The sequence below is a fragment of the Lipotes vexillifer genome, unplaced genomic scaffold (genome assembly GCF_000442215.2).
Source record: "Lipotes vexillifer unplaced genomic scaffold, Lipotes_vexillifer_v1.1 scaffold1599, whole genome shotgun sequence".
Taxonomy (NCBI): Eukaryota; Metazoa; Chordata; class Mammalia; order Artiodactyla; family Lipotidae; genus Lipotes; species Lipotes vexillifer.
Window position 1 is genome coordinate 160,064 of NW_006775655.1, and position 21,206 is coordinate 181,269.

Genomic DNA, 21,206 nt, shown 5'->3' on the forward strand with positions numbered 1-21,206 from the left:
TATTTAGCATAGTCCCTGGCCCGTAACATGTCCTCACATAAGGTCACTGCTCTTATTATTTTTAATACGAAGTCACAATAGGATTTCCTTGTTGGAAATTTGTCTAGGCTCAACCTCTGGCTAAAGGTCACACTCTCAGATGGTAGAGAGGTAATTCAAATGTGTGGTCTCAGGAAGTTCAAGATGATATTTACAATTACTTGGAGGTAGAAATGTTTATCTGTGAATCCCAAACATGGGGGTGACTTTAGCTTATGAATTGCAAAGATTTGCACAAAAGGCAATTGCACAGACCATGAGCGTTTTAAGGACAAGCTTGTGTCTTATTCAGCTGATTCCTCACTTTCAATCACAGTGCTAAGCGCATAGGCATCACCCCTTGATTGTTTAATCCAAACCCCTCACACCTGTTTTGCAAAGGAGGTAAGTGGAGGCACGAACTAATACGTCAAAGCTTTACTAGAACAGTTCCTACGTGCTATAGGGTACTTTCTGCTTTTAGTAGGAAGCTTGAGGGAAAGCTTGCAATAAAGAATCATAGCCCTTCATGACTCCAACTGGATGAGATGCTCTGGTGTGAAAAACTAGGAGAACAAAGAGTGAAAAACAGATTCCAGAGTTGCCCTCGTGGAGCGTAGAGTCTAGTGAACTACAGAAAAAAAAAAAAAAAAAAAAAGCGTGGTTGTATTACAGTTGCTAAAAGCCATGGTAGCAGAAGCACAGGTCACTGTGGGAACACAGAGTGAGAAGACCTAACTGGGCTTGGGTGAATAGGAAGGCTTCCCCATGTATGGGAGGGTCTAATGATTAAGATTTAGCCAGACAAAGGTAGAAAGGGAAGAAGAGAAAATCTAGACAAAAGGAACAGTGTAAAGGACCAAGGGATGAAAATATGTAGAGGTAGATAGAGAGAGACAGAGTGATAGAGAGACAGAGAGCGAGAGGAGAGAGAAGAGAGGAGAGAGGAGACCAGAGCCCCAAAAGGATTTGTGCATGGCTAGACCTTGGTTTGTAACCAAGGAAGGAAGTGGGGTGCTGGAGAAATAGGTAAGGGCCAGTTCCCAGGGGGCCCTCTTGCCAAATTCTGGATTCTAGACCTATGTTAGGGACAATGTGGTGCGATAAATTTGATCACAAGAGGAAAGGGAAAGTGATAAGGTCTGTTATTAAATTGTGAAGGGTGGAAGTTTTTAAAAGAGCAAATCCCAGGTATTTCACATGAAATACTTCAGTATGTGTCCCTAACACTTAAGGTCTTTTAAGAAATAACATAACCACAAGGTCATTTCCACACTTTGCAAAATTAATATTAATTCCTTTTGTCATCTGATACCTGGTCCATATTAAAATTTCCCCAGTTGTTAGCAAAATGTCCTTGGTTTCACACTTGGTTTGCTTGAATCAGGATGCAAAAAAGGACCATTTCAATATTTCTTAAGTAACTTTTTATTTTATAGCAATTCTTCCCCCTCCCTCTGCCATTTTTTTAAATGTCATTGTTTTGTTTGAGTAACTTAACTGGGTCATTTGACCAGTAGAATTCGCTCATTTCAGACTGGAGCAAGGTGAATGCTTGCTCATGGTTTCATTTAATTTACAACATGCTTTTTTATGCATTTAGAAATTAAGAAAGCATCTCAAGGAACTTATAGTACATAAGTTCTTACTTTATCCAGCCATGTACACATGACTGTCAACTATGTGCTGATTCTCAAGGTGCCCTGAATACAGCCAGTTACCAGGTTTCTTCACTTGGCTCTTTCCTTTTTTCTCTCTCTTGCATTTACTAGGTTTAGACACAAGGGGGTGAGAGATCACGCAGTGTTGCTCTTCTGACAGTCCCCAGGTTGGGCTTTCTAAATGAAGGTTCAGGGAGCCACCACCAAGTTACAGAATCAGTTGGAATAACTGGTATATACACACCCAAGGAAAAGCCCACAGAAAGAACCATGCTCCAATTTACCACTTAACAAAACCCTTCTTTATTGGTTTCCCAGCTTGGTAAGGATGGCTTAAGTAATGTAATCCAGGTTTTGCATAAAGCAAGAATTATCCACCCACCCTAAATCAGTGTGTAGACTCTTCTTTTGTGTGTTCTCATTCTATCTGGGTTATATCACCCTGAAGAATAAAATATTTATTAGGTTTTCAATAATGCAAAATCCTGTGCAAAGAGATTGTCCTTCAACCCCAAGTGTTAAGCCAGACACTGAGATGATTTGAATGTTAGTATGATTTATTACCTTTTCTGCCAGGGACAGCACAGTGCTGGCCTGAATTATAGCCACTTGCTCTTCATTTCTCAAATTCTGTGGCGGGGGATGAAGGGGTGGGGAGAAAGAAAATAAGCTGAAAACACTTTTTGACATTTATACTATCAGAAGATACTGCCTAACTTGCCTGCCACATACACATGCATAGAACATTCACAAACGGCCTATTCTATTTAGTAATAATTCCTAACAAAGAGTTCATTCAAAACCTGTAAAAAGTACATTAAATGTGATGTTTTTATATCTCTAGTGCTGACTTGATTTTGTTTCACTGTAAGCATACTGCATTAATAGTCATAAGAAAAGCAGAAACCAAAATGAAATAAAGGTAGTGGGAAGCAGCCACACAGCACAGGGAGATCAGCTCGGGGCTTTGTGACCACCTAGAGGGGTGGGATAGGGAGGGTGGGAGGGTGGGAGATGCAAGAGGGAGGGGATATGGGTATATATGTACATGTATAGCTGATTCACTTTGTTATACAGCAGAAACTAACAAACCATTGTAAAGCAATTGTACTCCGATAAAGATATTAAAGAAATGAAATAAAGAGTAATCTCTTCATAGCATTTTGATGTGATTTAATCGATTTTGTTCTCTCCTTTGGTAATTTTTCAAGGGAAAAAAACAGTGTGACTACTTCAACCTACATACATCATTCATCTAGTATCTCAATGAATGGTCCTCCCACTGAATTAGTAGGCCTTGACCCTGTCTGGAAGGTGTTTTTAGAAAGAAAGGGGATTATAGTTTCCTAGTGCATTTTTATGGGGCTGCCACCAACCCTACTATTTAGCAGTATTTGCAACTGCATGACTGATTAATTTCACCCCCATGCCTCCCAGCAACAGTCAGAAGGTAATTAGCTTTAATCAGCGCAGACTCCCTTGGCATTCAAACCTGAAACCTGTGCATGAAAAGCACCTTACCAGTTCCCACTTCTGCCACTACCTTCCAGAGATCCTTACAATCCCTTAGCTGAGTTGTTTGATAGACTGTTGATTCTTTTCCAGAAGCCGCATGCTTAAGTGAACCTGCTGTCTCACTTGCTATTATTTTTTTGTTTTTTTCTATTTATTTATTTAATTGAAGTATAGTTGACTTACAGTGTTGTGTTAGTTTCAGGTGTACAGCACAGTGATTTAGTTATACACATATATATGTATAACTACATATATATATATATATGTGTATAACTACATTTTCAGATTCTTTTGCCTTATAGGTTATTACAAAATACTGAGTATAGCTCCCTTCACTTGCTACTATTTTACACATAATGCATTGGCAAGTATTTCTTGCTTCTCTTTAGGCAAATGCATATCTTTACTGCACTTAATTAATTCATTACTTACCCCGTTATCACCCAAGATATCAAGCTGCTTTATGAGATCAGGGATGTTCACATCCTGCAAAATCAAGGAGATTCATTCAAGTCGTGGCTTACCATTCTATCAGTGCCCGCCTGAACCTTGAGTTAGAGAGGACATTTTGAGACCTGCTCTTCCTTGGTTTGTTTTCAATCAGGCACAGCTGGTTTTACATTTCCACTTTGCTTCCTATAAGCTGTGTGAACCTGGGAAAACTACTTAAGAGTGCATTTTCAATTTCGCCAACTGCAAAATAAATACTTCCTCATAGGCTGATTTGAGGATAAAGAGATTGTACATGAAAGCGTCTAGGATGTACTAAGGACTCAGGATTTGCTCAGTAACATTTTTTCTTATAATTGTTGAAAATTGTTTCAACTGTGGTAGATTTCAAGTATTGAGAAAAGTAACAGGAAAGAAATTTAAATAACCAACCAATTTCATTCTAATTAATGGAATTCTGACCTGGTTGAGATTTTGACTGTCACATAGAAAACTACAGAGCAGTTCTATTTTTTAGGTGTTTAGCATTAATTCCATCCTATGGAAAACAGCTGATTTTTATTATAGTCCCTGAGTCAATTTGAAGCAGCTGAACTCCATTTAAAAGAGTTCCCTTGTATATAAACTACATGCACTGATTAGGTTGTTTGTGATTTATCTAAAAACAAAACATCTAAGGAAAAGACAAAGTAAAGTGCTTCCCATTGAATTAGAGTTGAATCAGAAAATTGCTTTGGTTTACAAATTTTCAGGCAGCCCCGGAAGGCCAGAAGTTTAAACAACATGAGAGTGGTTTAAGACAGAAGTCAAAGAAGCACAATTTTCGACCTAATTCCCCCCCCATAAGTACCACTTTCTCCTTCTACTCAGGTTCAGATAACAGTATAGCAGATCCCTACTGCCAGAAATACAAAAGTCTAGCTCAATCTCAGAGGTAGAGAGAAGGCAACTAAAGCAGGTATATTTGGCAGCTCAGAGTGGGAACAGGAAGGGCCGTGCAGAAGGTAAGGAGAGACCAGAAAGAGCGGGAGGCTTCCTAGCCTTACCTCTGGAATAGTCAGTCACTATGTGATTCTGTTACACTGAGGGACAATATATTTTCCAGGAGATGGAGCCACCTCCACTCGACCTTAATATTTAAAATGTATTCCAATATCACTAAAGATGAAATTATATTTTGTCTAAGTGAGCAACATGTTATAATCCCCAAGGCCTTCCCAAAGTGAAATCCTCCCTAAAACACCCATATCAAAAGAGATGGTGGGCAAGATGATTTCAAGGTTTCTTCTAATACTGAAATTCCAAGATGATGAATTCCATAGCAATTAGAACAGCACAACAAAGGGACTCAACAAATACCTTTTTATCTGCCATCCTTGAGATATGTTTCTTAAAATATTGAATTTATTTAATATTTCCTCCAGATAATCAAGGGTAATTATCTTAATATTTTGATTCTGTATCACTCTTTATGTTACTCTGTTCTAAGTAATCATGGCTTCCTATTTTTTTGTCTTTGATTTTTTTTTGCTGTTACCATTCACACATCTGTCACACATTTATTTTGTGTATGTTCTGTCGATTTTCCCATAGATGTGACTATTTTCAGTTCCTACATAGTTTGTATCAAAATGACAACCAGTGACCAAAAGACAAAACAGTCACAAACAACCTCCCCTTTTCCAACTCCCAGTTCTTCTATGTCTACAACATACACAAGGAAATATCTGCCTACCTTGACACCTTCTTTCATACAGTAGATCTGTAGAGCACTCACACCATCTGAGAATGGGTGAATTTGCAGATTAAATGGAGGGGATCGTCTCTCTCTTTCCTTGAAATACAGTGAAGAATATATGGGAATTAAAAAAAAAAAGCAACAACTGATTAATCACTAAACCAGTTGTCTGTGGCCTCTATGCTATTTCAGCAGCTTATCAATATGCCATTTGGCAAAAAAAAAAAAAATTGAACTCAAGATCTTCATGCTTGAATTTAAGTCAACTAAGAGATGTGGGAGAAGAATTTAACATGGTGTCATCCAGTTTTGCAATTTTTTTTTTTTTTTTCCCGATACGCAGGCCTCTCACTGCTGTGTCCTCTCCTGCCGCGGGGCACAGGCTCCGGATGCGCAGGCCCAGCGGCTGGCCATGGCTCACGGGCTCAGCTGCTCCGCGGCCAGTTTTGCAAATTTTTTGATCAAGGAAATGTGGGAAGTGGAGTTCCATTTTAAACTACATGAATATTTAGAGCTTTCAGGTATCACAAAGAATGTTCTTCTGACCATGAAGTTTTATGGCAGCTCATGGTCTTTTGCATATTCAATCCACTCAAGCTTTATTAGTAAGATTTGTGGGCTACCAAAGATGACTTAACTCTTCTTCACCGAAGCATACCAACTACTAACTTTATCCAAACCTAATGTAAAATAACCTCAGGAAGAAATTGCTGGCGAAATAACACAGAAATCAAATGGGAAATTTTCTTATCCTTTACATATCAGCGCACATTCAACCAGACCCTACGCTGGATTCCGCATGATACAATCAAAATCTGATTTGATTGATATGTTTTACTTAAAAACAAAGACTCTGAAACTTGGTCAAGTTAAACAAAGTATTTCCTAAAACAAATTACCTTGCTTCTTAGCCTTTTGCATAATGCATTACAGAATAAAAAGTTTACTTACAGATTCAAGGGTCTACCGATAAAATATTTGTGTATATAGTACATTTTAAAATATAATTCTTGAAGTAATATTTTCCTGAGTCAGAATTCAATGAAGGATGGAAATGATTATTTAAAAGCAATGAAATATTGATAAAGTTTGAAATATATTATTCAAATTATTTTAAAATTATTCATTAGCCCTGTTCATAAAGGCAACAGTGTTGTAAAGTACAGTATCTGGGCAGACAATTCTGAGTTGCATCAGTGCTTCACCACGTACTAGTCACAGGACTTGGGCAAGTTACTGAACCTCAGTTGCCTCATCTATCAAATCTTGGTTGTGGTTGTGAGGTCCAATGAGAGTATGTATCTGAAATGCTTAAGCTAGTACCTCACACAAAGAATGGGTTCAGTGCATGTTAATATTTTTATTATCATTATCATCATTTCCTTACTTCTAGCTCTAGATTTCGAAACTCCAGCAGCTCATTCTGGTCTCTGGCATCCTGCAGTTCCTGTTGGAGCCGGTGATTTTCTGCCTCTTGTTTTTCTATCTGATAAAGTAAATCCTCAAGTTAGGTGGACATTGCGAAAAGCATCTACAACTTTGCAAAGCAAGCATGGACAGCATTCATTTACACGGTGAATAAATCGTCTAGACCATGAAAAAAGTCCCAAGTAGATGTGAATAAAATAAATCTTTGGTTTTCCCTCTAGTTATCCTTTGGTTGAGTTTTTCAGGTCATAGAAGAAAATACTGCAGGATGCCTCCATTCATTGAGATAAAGTCTAGGGGCCCTATGAATAGTGAATCTGTCCCTTGCTCTCTGGGACAGTGCCCAAGAACTAGATTTAATGGTGCAAATAATGGAGACTGACACCTCTTATTTCTGGAGCTACAAGTTGTTGAAGAAATATTTTTTAAAAACAGCTCTGATCCTACACAAAAATTTTTTGAATTCCAGTTACCTGCAAAGTAAAGCCGAAGTCCTCAGTGGAATTCAAAAACCTTAATAATCTGCTCACCAGATTTAGGTGTTATCACTGTCATGTCTACACACACACACACACACACACACTCACATGTGGTCACACACACTTGAATCTAGAAACCCAGATCTACCCTATGTTCTGGTTACTCCAGGAGCTCTGTCTGTGCTCACCTCTGCCTGAAAAGGGCTCCCCCATTCCCTTTTCTACATGAGGAAATCCTATGCTTCCTTGATGTCTCCTACTATAAGAGCCTTCCCCTGGCTCCTCAATCCAAAGTGACAACTCTCCCTTCTGTTTTCCCATAGGGCTTTCCTGTAGGACATGTAGTGTAACCTGATGAAGCATGGAATTAAGTTAGTTTTGTACAAACCTGCCTTGCCCTGTACACAGTGCCCATGTCCACAAGGGATCAGAACATTTTCATGATTTGCAATAGGTTTGGGGCTGCCTTCGATATTAGCTGTGTGGGTGGGCCTTCTGTACAGTAACTGTTTAAAATCTTGACTTTAGAAATAAAAAATCAGGGGCTTTTTAATGTAGGGTGAATCTTACTTTCTCAAGGATAAACACTTGAAGTAGAATGTTTAGCTTTATTGTCACTTTGGTTTTCTTTTACCCTTAGAAGGCTGAGCTCAAAAAATTCCCCTTTTAGCCCAAAGAAATCAAGACCAAAGAATTTCAGAAAGAAGACATATGGGAGTTATTTTTTTAGATGATAAATAAGTGTAATAACACTTATTACTGGGCATCTCGGAGACTACTAAAATCTTCTTTTTCTCATGGCCTCCTGATATAGAAAAATTATAGAAAAATAAAGATGGGGGAAAGTGAGATACTAAGTAACATTAATTTATGCAGCCAACTCAAGATTTTTCCACTAGATTTTTGTGGTCTAGTAAACTTTTGAAAGTTTTTAGAAGTTGAATATTTCCTAGAATCTTGGATTGACATCAGAGATGGGATATTTGGGGAGATGCCTGGCTCTGGTGGTTAGCACTAGCCATAATATTAGTGGTTCACAGGTGGCTACAATTCAGACCAGGGCTAATGTCCATAAAGCTTCTTTATAGGGACCCGTAACCTTTCTGAGAGTACCAGTCCTCAATCGTGGAATACCCACCCCCTTCTATACATCAGCTCTGTCTCTCATCATGTAGAAAGTGAGACAGGACCAGAGGGAGGGGAGGACAAGCATCTTCTTTACCTTTTCATGCTTACCAGGGTGTTGCGGTTAACTTTTATTACTTGTCAAGGCTAGTGAATATTGGCAGAAACAATCCTAAAATAATTTCTATATAACTCTACATCACCCTACAGAATTATTTCCCTTTTTCAAATGGGCTTTCAAATTCTCTTTCTGTCAAGAATAATATGAGATTATTTTGTAATCGTTTCACATCATCAAAGGGAAATACCAAAGGAAAAGCCACGTTTGAACTTAAAATGGTCTCTGTTGTATTTCACTGCCCCTAATCAAAAGTCTATGTTTAGCTAACCCAAATTAATTCTATCTATTGGGCCGAAACCAAGCCTTTGCATCTTGGTTTGTTCCAACCTCCTGGAAATGCTCTTTTGTGCTCTGGATGCATCTTTTGAAATGTTCTTTCATAAAAAATAAACAAACAAGCAGCCAACATTAGCAAAAAATTAACAGTAAGAACACAGTCTATGCTAGGTTGCAGCATGTCCTTGCACAAAATAACAAGTCCTATTCACAGGGTGCTCTTGTAGATGGACAATCACATAGGATGTGTGCATGTGTGGGTGTGTGTGTATATATATATATATATATATATATATATATATATATGTACAGTACATATACAGTATATATATATGGGTAACAAATCAATAGGTTTCAGGGATCACATCTTTTCAAGTCGGCACAACGCCCAGCGCAGAGCCATGCACACCACGTGCCACTCAACTGATGGTGATGGCAGTGACAGAGATGCAGTTGGGCACTCAGCAGAGGGGAGCACAGCGCCAGAAAAGCCTCCCCGTCCCCTAGCCCCTGTGCCACTCCTGAGAGGACCCCCTGCTGCTCCTGGATCTCTAATCATTCTCTCCTCTGCCCCACTAGGTTGTTGTGCCCCACATACCTTTTCTAAAAGCTCCTGGTTTCTCTTAATGAAAAGTTGTTTATCTTCTACCCAGTGTGAATCCTGTTTGACAAAGAATATCGCGCAGTCAGCATTTCAGAGTGGCATGAAAGAGCATGTGTCGTCAAACCACTTTGCCAGAGCCGTCTTCTCTCCACCCGGATTGTTTGCCTACCAACGACTGGTAAATGACACCCACCCCGGCCTGCTCCTTATTCCAAGACATTGGGGCCAAAGTTGCCGGGAAAATTTAACCCCCTTTTTATTGTCACTCACTATCCCTATCTTTTTAAGTCTGAATAATCCAGGACCAGCCTTCTGGGGACTCAGAAGTGACCACACAGGCAAAAAGTGAAAAGGGTCAGAATGCACACAGGCTAGATACATATGGATGGAAAACATTAAAATGCAGAGCCATAAATGTAGCATAGAGGCAAAGAATGCAGCTTGAGGGGTGGGTCTTGGTCTTAGCAGCTCATGACCACTCTAGGCTATGTGTACAGGGCTCCTCTTCCTCTGGCATTCTCTCTCTTGCCCAGCCTCATTCACTGTCGTAGCTGGGTTCACACTCTGGCCAACAAAACACCAGGGACAGAAACAGAGAGTTGAACATTCTGACACAGTTTGAGAAAGGTCACTGTGGAGAGAGCCAAGCCGTGTCCTGGATGGGCCCATGCACAGGGTGATCTAGAGGAAGGTCAGATTGAATTGTCTGCATCTGCGGAAGTGGGAGCAACCAAATGCCTACCTGGCCTTTCTGAGCCAGAGTCGCTTCCAGATCTTCAATTTTGGCTTTATACCTTAGCACCTCTGCCTGGAGCTGCTCTTGAGCCTATAGTGAAATCAAAATTCCAGAACTCAGTATGTAAAATGGCAACTCAACATCTTTCTTCCCCTCATGTTCCTTGATTAGAACTCAACAACTGAGGAAAAAAAAAAAAAAAAAAAAAGAATTTTCTATCACCAAAGAATATTTTCAATCTACTTTTACAACCTAAATTCTCTGTGTACAATTTTCAGTGGCTCCCTTTACCATCAGGTTAAAATTCAAACTGTTTAGCTTCAAGGACTTCTCTTCTATTTCCAATCTTTTCCCACCACTATCAATGCAGGGTCCATCCTTTACCTGCTGGTGATCTCCTTGTTTCCTAAATATGCCTTGTACCTCTCCGCTTCTCTCTTTATTTGAATGACTTCCCCTTCTGGAAAGCCTTCTCCCATTTTGCCTCCCCCAAATCCTTCCGTTCTTTCAAAGCCAACTTTCTGCCCTATATTTAAATCTAAATCCAAATCTATGTATGTAGGTATGTATATATGTATCTATCATGTGTTGTGTGTGTGTGTGTGTGTGTGTGTGTGCGTGCGCGCATGTGCGCACATCAGCAGTTTGGGACACTGATTTGTATGGAACAACCTTATTTCATTTAGTTTAGTAATTTTTTAGATTCACTTGTATTCTCTCTTAATATGATCCTACTTTTTGTGAAAATTAGCTTTTTTTGTTTTCTGGTCATACACATTTTTTTCCTTGTCTTATGATCTGGATAGGTTCAACAAAGTTGAACAAAATCAGTGATGATAAGTATTCTTTTCTTATGATTTGCTGTGAGGAAAGTATTTCTTTGGACTGTTAAATGTTATATTTACCTTCATCAGGTTAAAAAATTCCAAGCTTCGTTTGCTAAGAATTAATTTAACTTTGTTGGCGCAGTGGTTAAGAATCCGCCTGCCAATTCAGGTGACACGAGTTCGATCCCTGGTCCAGGAAGATCCCACATGCCTCGGAGCAACTAAGTCTGTGTGTCACAACTACTGAAGCCCGTGTGCCTAGAGCCCGTACTCTGCAACTAGAAGCCACCACAATGAGAAGCCCGTGAACCACAACGAAGACCCTACGCAGCCGAAAAAAAAAATTATTTTAACTTTGAATGGGTGCTGAGTATAACCTATTTTTTCCCCTTGTCTTGAAGTGATTAGGTCTTCTGTTTTCACTGATACTTTTTCATCTATACTAACTATTTTTGCATTTCTACTTTCTTTGAATTTACTACTCTTTTCCCAACATCTTGATTTGTTTTAGACTATTTTGCTCAGAATAGTAAGTTGTCTTACTTTAATGGCCATAAACAATGCTAAACCTGTATTTTGATGGGAGAGTGAGACGAGAGAAAGAGAACTGGGTTCTATGTCGTCACCTCTCCAAAAAAACAAGGCATAGGCTATTATTTCAATTGACCAATCCTACACTGGTAAGAATGGGTAGTAAATACTGATAAAGGAATCCACAACTCTTACAGTATTAGGGCATAGACATGAAAGCACACACACACACATCCCTTCCTAATGACTGCTTACCTGTCTATTCCAAATCATGGTGGGTTTTCTTTAATGTTTGTTCTCTTATGTATGTGTATGTGCATGTATGTATGTATGCTACCATTTAAAAATATAGCTATAATATCTATCCTTTCCCACTAACCAACTAACAGTAGTTCCTACAACATTCCTCAGTACATTGTAGACCTTCTAATTAGGAAGTAGGATAAAATCACTAGATGGTCACACTCTTTCTTGCCCCAAGTAAACTAACCTATGAGGAAGTTATGGCATGGTGGTTATGACTGAACTCAGAAGGACGAGGTTCATATCCTAGCTTTCATCTAAGCTACATACCCTGGTTTTAACCTAACTAAGCTACATTTAACTTCTACTATTTCCTCTCCTGTAAAACGGAGTTAATAATAGCATCTAACTCATAGAGTTGTTTTAGGATTACATGAGATAATGCATATAAAGTACTCAGTACAATGCCTGAAACACAGCAATGACTCAATAAATGTCAAGTATTAGTACTGTATGTGTTTGTTTTTAAAAAAGAGACTTATGAGAGGCAGTTGCAACATAATGGAAAAAACAACTGACCCAGTATGATATGACTTGGAATCCCAGTTTTGCATTTATTAGCTGTGTGATATGGGGCAATTCAATTAACCTCTCTGAGCCTCAAATTCCTCTTTTATAAAATACCCACCTTAGGGGGCTGGCACAAGGGTTAAGTGAGATATTGTTAGTGACAATTCTCAGTAAGCTGTCAATGTAATGCTGTGCACTTATTAACTAAGAAAAAGAACTGGCTAACCATTGCTTTTGAAAGATAAAATTTTTCTTTTTTTTTTAAGCAAGAAACTAAAAAACATGGATTACCAAAATTCAACATTGTTTAGCTTTGAAAATATAAGTTTTCAAATGGCAAAAATAAGAACTATGTACTCAACTATCTTTAAAGGAACAAAAGCATCGATCTAAGCTGGTTCTAATGTCTCTAGATCCAAGGTTTGTTGACATAAAAGATAAAGCAGTTCAAAACTGCAGTGGAGAGAAGGGTACAGAGAAAGCTACCCTATTGGTACTTTTGTGTCTGCAATGCTTTTATGCTATGACTGTCGCAAGCCTATTCAGGGCACTCTCCCAGATGTACACTAACCTTGGCTTCTCTTTCAGCATCAATGATGCCTCCAGTCTGCTCCTGCAAGAGGGCATAGGCTCTTTGGAGAGCCTGGTACTCTTTTGTTAATTGTCGGAATCGTAGCTCAGATTCTTCAGCTGCTAGACTCTTGGGGTTAAAAAAAAAGTTGAAAAATAATTATGTTCAGGTCCTGTGTTCAGTGTGAAATGTTAGCATTTGTCCATTTTTTAAAGAGAAATAAAGGTTTGTATGATATTGGATTCTATGTGATTTTATTCTTAATTTTAAAGTATGTGTATGGGCACAAATACTATGACACTTTCCAGATGCGCATTTCAGAAATATTTAAGTATTCATTAATAAGAGAAGCATTTGCTTATTTATACCTTTCTGATTATTACCCATTTGGGCTTGGATTACAGACAATTTTGGATCCAAATGAGAAAAATGTACACCCAGATTTTGGATCCAAATTTGAGGAGATGGTAATCAGAGTTTTAGTTTCAGTTCCTTTCAATACATTCATATCTAACAACTTCTTCCCCAGATAAGTTATAAAAACATAGTTTTACAGCGTTAGCTCCCAAACTTCAGAGCATAATACAATCATCAAGGCGTTCTGTGAAAAATGCAGATTTGGGGGTTCCACCCTCAAGATCCTGAGTCAGGAGTTGTGTGGTCCAGGAACTTTCATGGTAATTGAACCCCCTAGATAGTTCAGATGAAGGTGGCCGACAAAGAAACTTGGCTAAACACTGTCTTAGACTTATTTGAAAGCTGTTCCTCTAAGCTTCTTCTTTGGTTCATGCCTCCTCTGGATGAAGAATCTGGGAGAATAATTTTATTTTGAAAGAAGTCTTCAAGTTACAGAGCTGAACTTCAGAGAAGTTTCTACAAGGGCTACATAACATAGGTGAAGCTATTTCTAAGAGGTAACAAAGTCAAGCACAGTCTCAAAATTGGTCACTATTATGAGATTATGTGCTGTTCATAAAGCAGATAAAAAGTGAAATGGTTTTTCTGCCCCTTCAAGGAAAGATGTGGTGACAATATCACAAAAGAAGAGAGAAGTGAAAAAGCTTACTTCATCCAAGTCATCATCAGGAGTAGCTGGCGTTCGGTCTGTTCTAAATGAGGCCATGGATGATGTTTCTGAATCCATGGAGTCCTCATCGTAGCCAATAAATGGGTCCAAAACAGGCCTCTAACGGAGGGACAGTACATATTTACCAATAAAACTAACAGTGGGGAAAGTCAACATATCATTAAAGCACTGTCAACTGGCAAACATGCAAATGAACAGAAAAGACATAGATCCTTTAATGCTTCTTTGATGAAATAAACATATTAGGCATGAACACAATAATTCCAATAAATGTTTGTCCTACGTTATTTCACTTCTGATATTTCGGAGGAAGATTCATTAATATTTGGGCTCTTCATAAAAACACTGTATCCTCTTTTATGTTACATTTTAGACCATGATGATTTTATGTCATTTACTCTGTCCAGTATTTAAAATATAATTAAGGAATTCTGAAAGTCCAGGCGTCTATGGGAAGGGATTATCAACTCATATCATCTAATTCCACATCCAAATCAAAGGATGCAATTGTTAAAAGCAAAAATCAAACGCATTGACAAATTAAATAACAAAACTTTGTGGATTATAAGAGGCTATAGAGATATTCATGGATTGAGAGTATCATTATCAATAATATTGCCCAAGTGAATAATGAAAATACATTAATCAATTATAGGATGGGTACCAGATGCTAATATTATTCAGGGGAGACATCAAATCATAAGTATCTCGTGCATGTTCTTGGAGTGTGACTCTCCAGCTTGTCAGATAACCCTTTCTATGTCAAACCTAGTGGCTTCCTCACTAAGAGGAACTCTGTTAAAGCAAAAAACCCTTTCAGGTTAAGATCCAGAATGCAATCATTTTTGGACTTCTGAGAACTGTCAAGAGAAGAGGTTTTCTTCTGGCAGATAAACCCCAGGGTTTGCTGCAATTCAGGAACATCTGATTTGTCACATCTTTGCAGGAAGATTCCTTGGCAAGCCTCACTTCTCTGGCTCTGTGTGTGGCAAAAGCCTGATAACCTAGTTTTCTCATTTTACCTTAATTGGCTTGGAACTTCTTCTATGCTTTCTCCTACGAATGAGCTTTTCCCGGTCCTGGAAAATAGATGAATGACTTTTCAGATCTTGAGTTGGTACATATCTCCCCGTAGGGTTTTGGGTTTTTTTTTTCCCCCAAAGACAGAGTTGTTTTTCCCCTGAGGCATTACATATTTCTATTTAAAATAAGATTATGTTTTGTAAATTGTGGCAACTTTGGGTTTGATACTTAAGTATTTTCAAAGGAAGAATATTCTACAACCTTTCCTGATTATGTGGATCTGAGAGCCTCACAGTCAGGAAGTACACTGTGTACACTGTATTGCTAATTGGATTTCAAGTGTGTTATACTTGAAATCAAGAACAAAATAGTCATTCATGTTCTCCCAAAGCACAATTCTTCAATTTTCTCAGATCCCAAATTATTTTAAATTTAGGTGTGGAAAAAAATATTATTTTATTTTAAAGAATAAAACATTCTTTTCACTTAATCACTTGAAAAGCATAGAAAGCTATCTTTTGACTGTGCTTGGATCCTTGTTCTCACCTGTAGCCTCTGAAAATGGGAACAGGGCATCTGCTTGGTTGGAATCATCTAGTGTTTTCTTTTTTTGGATGGGGGGTGGTCCTCGTTAGAATGTTCTGGGAAATTCAAAGAATATCTAGAAATAACAATCGATTTCTTAATTCATTCTTTTTGTGAAAGGAGATATCCTGGGATTTTGGTGTCCACCTGCTAAATACTCCATATACTTACTGTACAAATTCAAAAGTGGATGGAGGGACTTCCCTGGTGGTCCAATGGTTAAGAATCCACCTTCCAATTCAGGGGACACGGATTCGATCCCTGGTCTGGGAGCTAAGATCCCACATGCTGCAGGGCAATCCCGTGTGCCACAACTACAGAGCCCACGAGCCACAACTACTGAGCCTGCATGCTCTGGAGCCCGTGCACTACAACTAGAGAGAAGTCCACACGCTGCAACGACAATCCCGTGCGCCGCAACTAAGACCCGACGCAGCCAAATAAATAAATAAATAAATATTTTTAAAAAAAGTGGATGGAATAAGTGACACTTATGTCTTCTTGAAAGTCTGGTAGACATGCCTCAAAATTCTGTAAGAAACTTTTAGCTTAAACTCAGGATACTCAAAGCCAAGCAAATTCCTGGACTAGTGAATCTGTGAGATTTATGAGTTATTAAGCATGTGGAAGTGAAGTGAGGGGCATAGAGCTTTGAAGCGCATGTTTAAGAAATAATCTGGTCAAGCCAGTGGTGTTAACTTTTTTGATCTTTCACCTTTATAAGTAAAAGTAATTTGATCATGCAACCTTAATATATCCAAAACTTTTAAAATTTATACTTAGATGACCCTACAAATGTAGCATATGCATTATAACATACACTCAACATGGAAACTTTTAAAAGGGTGAACCATAAATAATTATAAAGCAGAATTTATAATCTTTTCTTCCCTCAATGGCAGTAAATCATCTTGCTCACCCTACTCTGGAGACTACTGCTTGAAACTCCCCCATCACTAGTTCACCTCTGTAAGCCTTGGCTTGGTCCTGAAGAGTGATCACAGATGTCATTCACAGAATAAAGACAGAGGCAAAGAGGAAAACCCAAACGCCTATACAGGTCTCAGCCCAAAGTTGGAGGTAACACAGGCCTCAGCCAGATGCAGATGGGAGTAACAACTGCTTTACCTACTTCAGCAGGTACTGAAGTCACAGTCAGAAGATCTGGACTGGAATTTCAGCTGTTATGTCATTATGATATTATTGTTCATTCGACAAATATTTATTAAACTACCACTATGTGCCAGACACTGAATCAGGTGTTAGGAAACAAGAGACCTATGGTCCTGTTATTGTAGGCAAAGTATTTAATCTCTGAGCCTCAGAATCTTGATACTGGGAAGCAATTATAAGATACATCACACAATCCACCTACTCACATTATAATGCATTTGGGAATTATTTTAATGTGCTTTGCAGCTATTATTTGTGTTACCAAAATTATTAACTGCTTCTAGTGTATGTTGATTTCTTGGCTACTTGTCCTTGGAAACAGCTTAGAGTTTATAGATTAATCAAGACCTACCCTTGTGAGCTCATCAATAATGTTCTGTTGTTCAATGACCTGAAGTTTTAGAAACTCTGTCTCTTGTTCTTCATTAGCTTGATCGAGGTCATTCAGAGATTTTAATTTCTTCAAGGGTGGATGAGATGTAATTTTTTCTCTCTGGGTTGAAAAAAAAAGAAAGTGCAGGTGGAGACTTTGAAAATCCCAAACTTTAGTGGTTAACATAAAATATCTGTAGAAACTTTATGAGGCTACAGCTAAACGTGAAAATGGCCCAGCTTCAATACACACACACACACCAACTAACACCCTCAAGTACATTTTGTCTTCTGTAATAGGTGGAAATCATTGGGAATGTCTGAAGATCTCTACAGCAGGACAGGAAGTCTGTGAAGGAGTACGTTAGCACGTCACCTCTATATATAATGAAAATGATGGCATCTATTCTCAGTTACTATGCAAGATCTTAGGAGATGTGGGGTACCCACTGTACGGTTCCACAAAGTGCACGTTAGTGAAATTCTTGGAAGGAGGTTTCTATTTTTAAAATTTTATTAATTTTTAAAAAAGTTTTATTGACGCTTAGTTGATTTACAATGTTGTGTTAATTTCTGCTGTATAGCAAAGTGACTCAGTTATACATATATATATATGTATATATATATATTCTTTTTCGTATTCTTTTCCATTCTGGAATGTCACAGGATATTGAATATAGTTCCCTGTGCTATACAGTAGGACCTTGTTTATCCTGGAAGGAGGTTTCTGTGGCTGAGGGGCTAGGTTGAAACTCTGCTTCTCTGTTTTGCAGCTTTTGGAGAGTGTACAGATTCCTGGAAGTGCTGTCATCGTTCTGCAAAATTTAGAAACCCCACAAAATTCAAAGCCAGCAACCTTCTCTTGATTTCTTCCTTATGTGTTCCTTGCTTACATAAGGGAAAAAATCTAAGCTTTCACAAATAGCATTGTATTTTAAAAATAAACTGGGAAAGACCAGGAAGTCAGGTTAACAGAGTAATAAAAAGAAAGAAGCTGCAGTTTTGCAGAGTCTGTGGTACACACCATTTCTGAATTTTCCTTGGTAACGGCTTTTAGTTTCTCTTCCATGCGCTGCAAAGACACCATCAGTTCATCGTTTCTCTTGGCGAGGCACTTGTTCCTTTCCAGAAGAGGTTTACATTGTTTTTCGGTTTCCCGCACGCGTTTTAACTGGCAAGACATAAGACAATGTGTCCCTTGTGTTTAGAGGCTGAAAATGACTTCATTATACCAAGAGCCACCAAAAAGAATGTAAAATGTAAGGCACAGAGCATGATATTTTAAACACAAACATCCAAAAATGATGTAAAAAATCCCTAATACTAATAAGGAAATGAACGCACAAGAGGAAATGGGCAAAAGACAAAGGGCAAATCACACAGGATAACCAAAAGGCCAATAGATATTTGAAAAGTTACTCCACCTCATTAGTGAGAAGGAAAATAAAAATGAAAATCCTACAATAAGAATATACCTCACACCCACCAAAATGACCAATTATCTTTGCATGTTGACAAAGACATGGAGAAATTACAACTCTCAGACATGGTTGGGGGAAATGTGGCTGTTAAGACAACTGTGGAAAACTGGTAGCAACTGCTGAAGCTGACTGCATGTATACTCTATGATCCAGTAATTCTGTTCCTTAGTATATTCCCCCCAGACATGAGCACATTTTCTCACCAGGACATGTAGCAGCACCATTAACAGCTATAAATTGTTATGAAAGAACATTAATGTCCATTAACAATAGATGAATATATATATATTTATCATATAATTATATATACATATCATATATTGTTTATACTTTTACAATAGATATATAATTATATCGTATATAATTGAATATGATAGAAAGTGAAAATGAATGAATTCTACATGCAACACAGTGGATGACTCTCACCAATGTAATGCTGAGCAAAAAAGCCAGACACAAAGGAGTAATTATCATATGATTCCATTTACAACACATTTTGTTGTTGTTGTTGGTTGGGCTGCACGGCTTGTGGGAATCTTAGTTCCCCAACCAGAGACTGAACCCAAGCCCCAGTAGTCAAAGTGCCAAGTCCTAACCACTGGACCGCCAGGGAATTCCCTACAACACATTTTAAAAATGGCGATAGACATCTATAGTGAGAGAATTCAGTATAGTGGTTAACTTTAGAAGGATGGTGATTGAAAGAGGTCACACAAAGGGGAAGTTCTGAGATGCTGGTAATCTTCCACTTATTCATCTGGATAGTGGTTATATGGGTGCCTCACATTGGGCATATTTACTGAGCCATATCTTTATTATCTGTGCACTTTTCTTTATTGTGCTATACTTCTATAACATCGTATATACTACTATAACAAAGTGTTTAAAAAATAATAAAATAAAATAATTTTGCTTAGAACTCACCAATTCATTTCGTTCATCTCCAAGCAAGGTATTCCTGTCTTCTAATTTTCTTATAGTGGCGTTCAACTCAGCTATTCTCTTTTGATTTCTTCGCAAATCCTACACATGAAAATTAAAATTAAAAGTATTATTTCTTCAATAATACTTTTCACAAAATTTTAGAATACTGCTCATAAGAGTAATAGGCTTGGTTCCTTTCATTTGGCTCATGAGTTGAGAGGAAAATGTTCTCTTATTCAGAGAAGAGTAAATATTTACCCTATTCCAATCCCCAGTATTCACTGCTTGGGTTTAAGATCAAGCCTGTTTGAAATTATAAATGAATTCCATGTGGCAGATACTTCCTGGAGCCCTGGCTCCTGGCAAAGGAAGTGGTAGATGGTTGGATCAGTTTATGAGATCTGTGAGCTGTGAGACCAAGGTCACGCTGTGATTACATGAGGTTCATGGTTACATGAGGTGCATCCCTTGTGTCATGGCTGCACGTTGCTTCCCACAGCCTAGACAGATGTCCTGCTATTACTCTTAGCCAAAGAAAGGATAGACCAGGATATAGGGATGGGATTTGCAAATTCCTGCATACCCCGGAGAAAAAGGTCAGACTCAGAAGGCTGGTGCATTACTTTCATGTATAGAAGACAGTAGATTATAGGATAGACTTTGCTGGTAGATTCTGCCCAGATCAGCTGGCTTCCCCACTGGCATAATAGTCATGGAATCACTTTACACACAGCAGTCATAGATTAATTCTGTGCTCTAGAGTCCATAGGACCTATATACTTGCAATTCCATTATCATCTTACATTTTGATAGTGCTGTACTTTTGGCAAAGCAGTTTCACACACACTCTATTCCTTGATTCACAATATCCTAAAGGATTCAGCAGAACCGGTAAGATTCAGGGAGGTCGTAAGTTGTTCAAGGTCTATACTAATATGTATTGGATGCTGTGTGCCAGACACTGTGTTCTATATTTTACATATCTTTTCTTCTAAACCTTAGACCAGCTCTGTGGAGTATCACTATTGCCTCTATTTTACAGATGAGGAAACTCTGAGCAGTCAAAGGATCTGCCTAAGGTCACACAGCAAACGGCAGATCTAGGATTTAAACTAAAGGGTATGACTCTAGAGCCCATTCTCTTGACGATTTTACTACACTGCAGGTAAGTGTCAGTGACAGAACTAAAACTTACGCCTGCTGAATCCTAGTTCAGTATTCTTTCCGCCACCTACTGGGATATATGTATATATATACACATATATTCATAAATTATTTATTAGTCAGTTCTAAGTACTACTTTGGAACCTACCTCTGTTCCTAAAAAATACATTGTCATCTTGTTTAGCGCTAAATAATTCGCAAGGTATAAGATATGAAAGTAAACTATATACAAGCTGATTTCTATCACTAAACTTCTGAAAATAATTTCTCATATAAAATGAGGAAAATCCAGGAAAATAAGTGCCAAACTCAATCAGACTTGAAGCTTTCAGATGATGATTATAAATGGCTTAGTCTTTTACACAGTTATACATTTTGACCCCTGTACATGATAACCATTTTTACCAATTTTCAACTCAATTGTTCATACAAAGGAAAATGACCAGTCTTGGCAAGATGCAAAGTATTTTCATCTAATTTTTTTTTTTTTTTTTTTTTTTTTTG

General features: G+C 38.1%; 1 protein-coding gene across 4 annotated transcripts in view; it reads right to left on the reverse strand.

Annotated features, from left to right (window-relative positions):
• JAKMIP2 (janus kinase and microtubule interacting protein 2) overlaps window positions 1–21,206 on the reverse strand; it is a 173,298-nt gene that overhangs the window by 28,053 nt on the left and 124,039 nt on the right. For 3 of the 4 annotated variants that reach the window (XM_007450076.1, XM_007450075.1, XM_007450078.1), the window contains 12 exons: window positions 19,539–19,637; window positions 18,158–18,304; window positions 17,114–17,254; window positions 15,003–15,059; window positions 13,960–14,079; window positions 12,894–13,022; window positions 10,158–10,241; window positions 9,410–9,472; window positions 6,770–6,868; window positions 5,380–5,478; window positions 3,627–3,680; window positions 2,244–2,309 (listed from right to left, as the gene is read on the reverse strand). In XM_007450076.1, the coding sequence (XP_007450138.1) occupies window positions 2,244–2,309; window positions 3,627–3,680; window positions 5,380–5,478; window positions 6,770–6,868; window positions 9,410–9,472; window positions 10,158–10,241; window positions 12,894–13,022; window positions 13,960–14,079; window positions 15,003–15,059; window positions 17,114–17,254; window positions 18,158–18,304; window positions 19,539–19,637 (1,158 nt within the window). The remainder of the gene's footprint in view (window positions 1–2,243; window positions 2,310–3,626; window positions 3,681–5,379; window positions 5,479–6,769; window positions 6,869–9,409; window positions 9,473–10,157; window positions 10,242–12,893; window positions 13,023–13,959; window positions 14,080–15,002; window positions 15,060–17,113; window positions 17,255–18,157; window positions 18,305–19,538; window positions 19,638–21,206) is intronic. The other variant, XM_007450077.1, reaches the window with a different exon arrangement.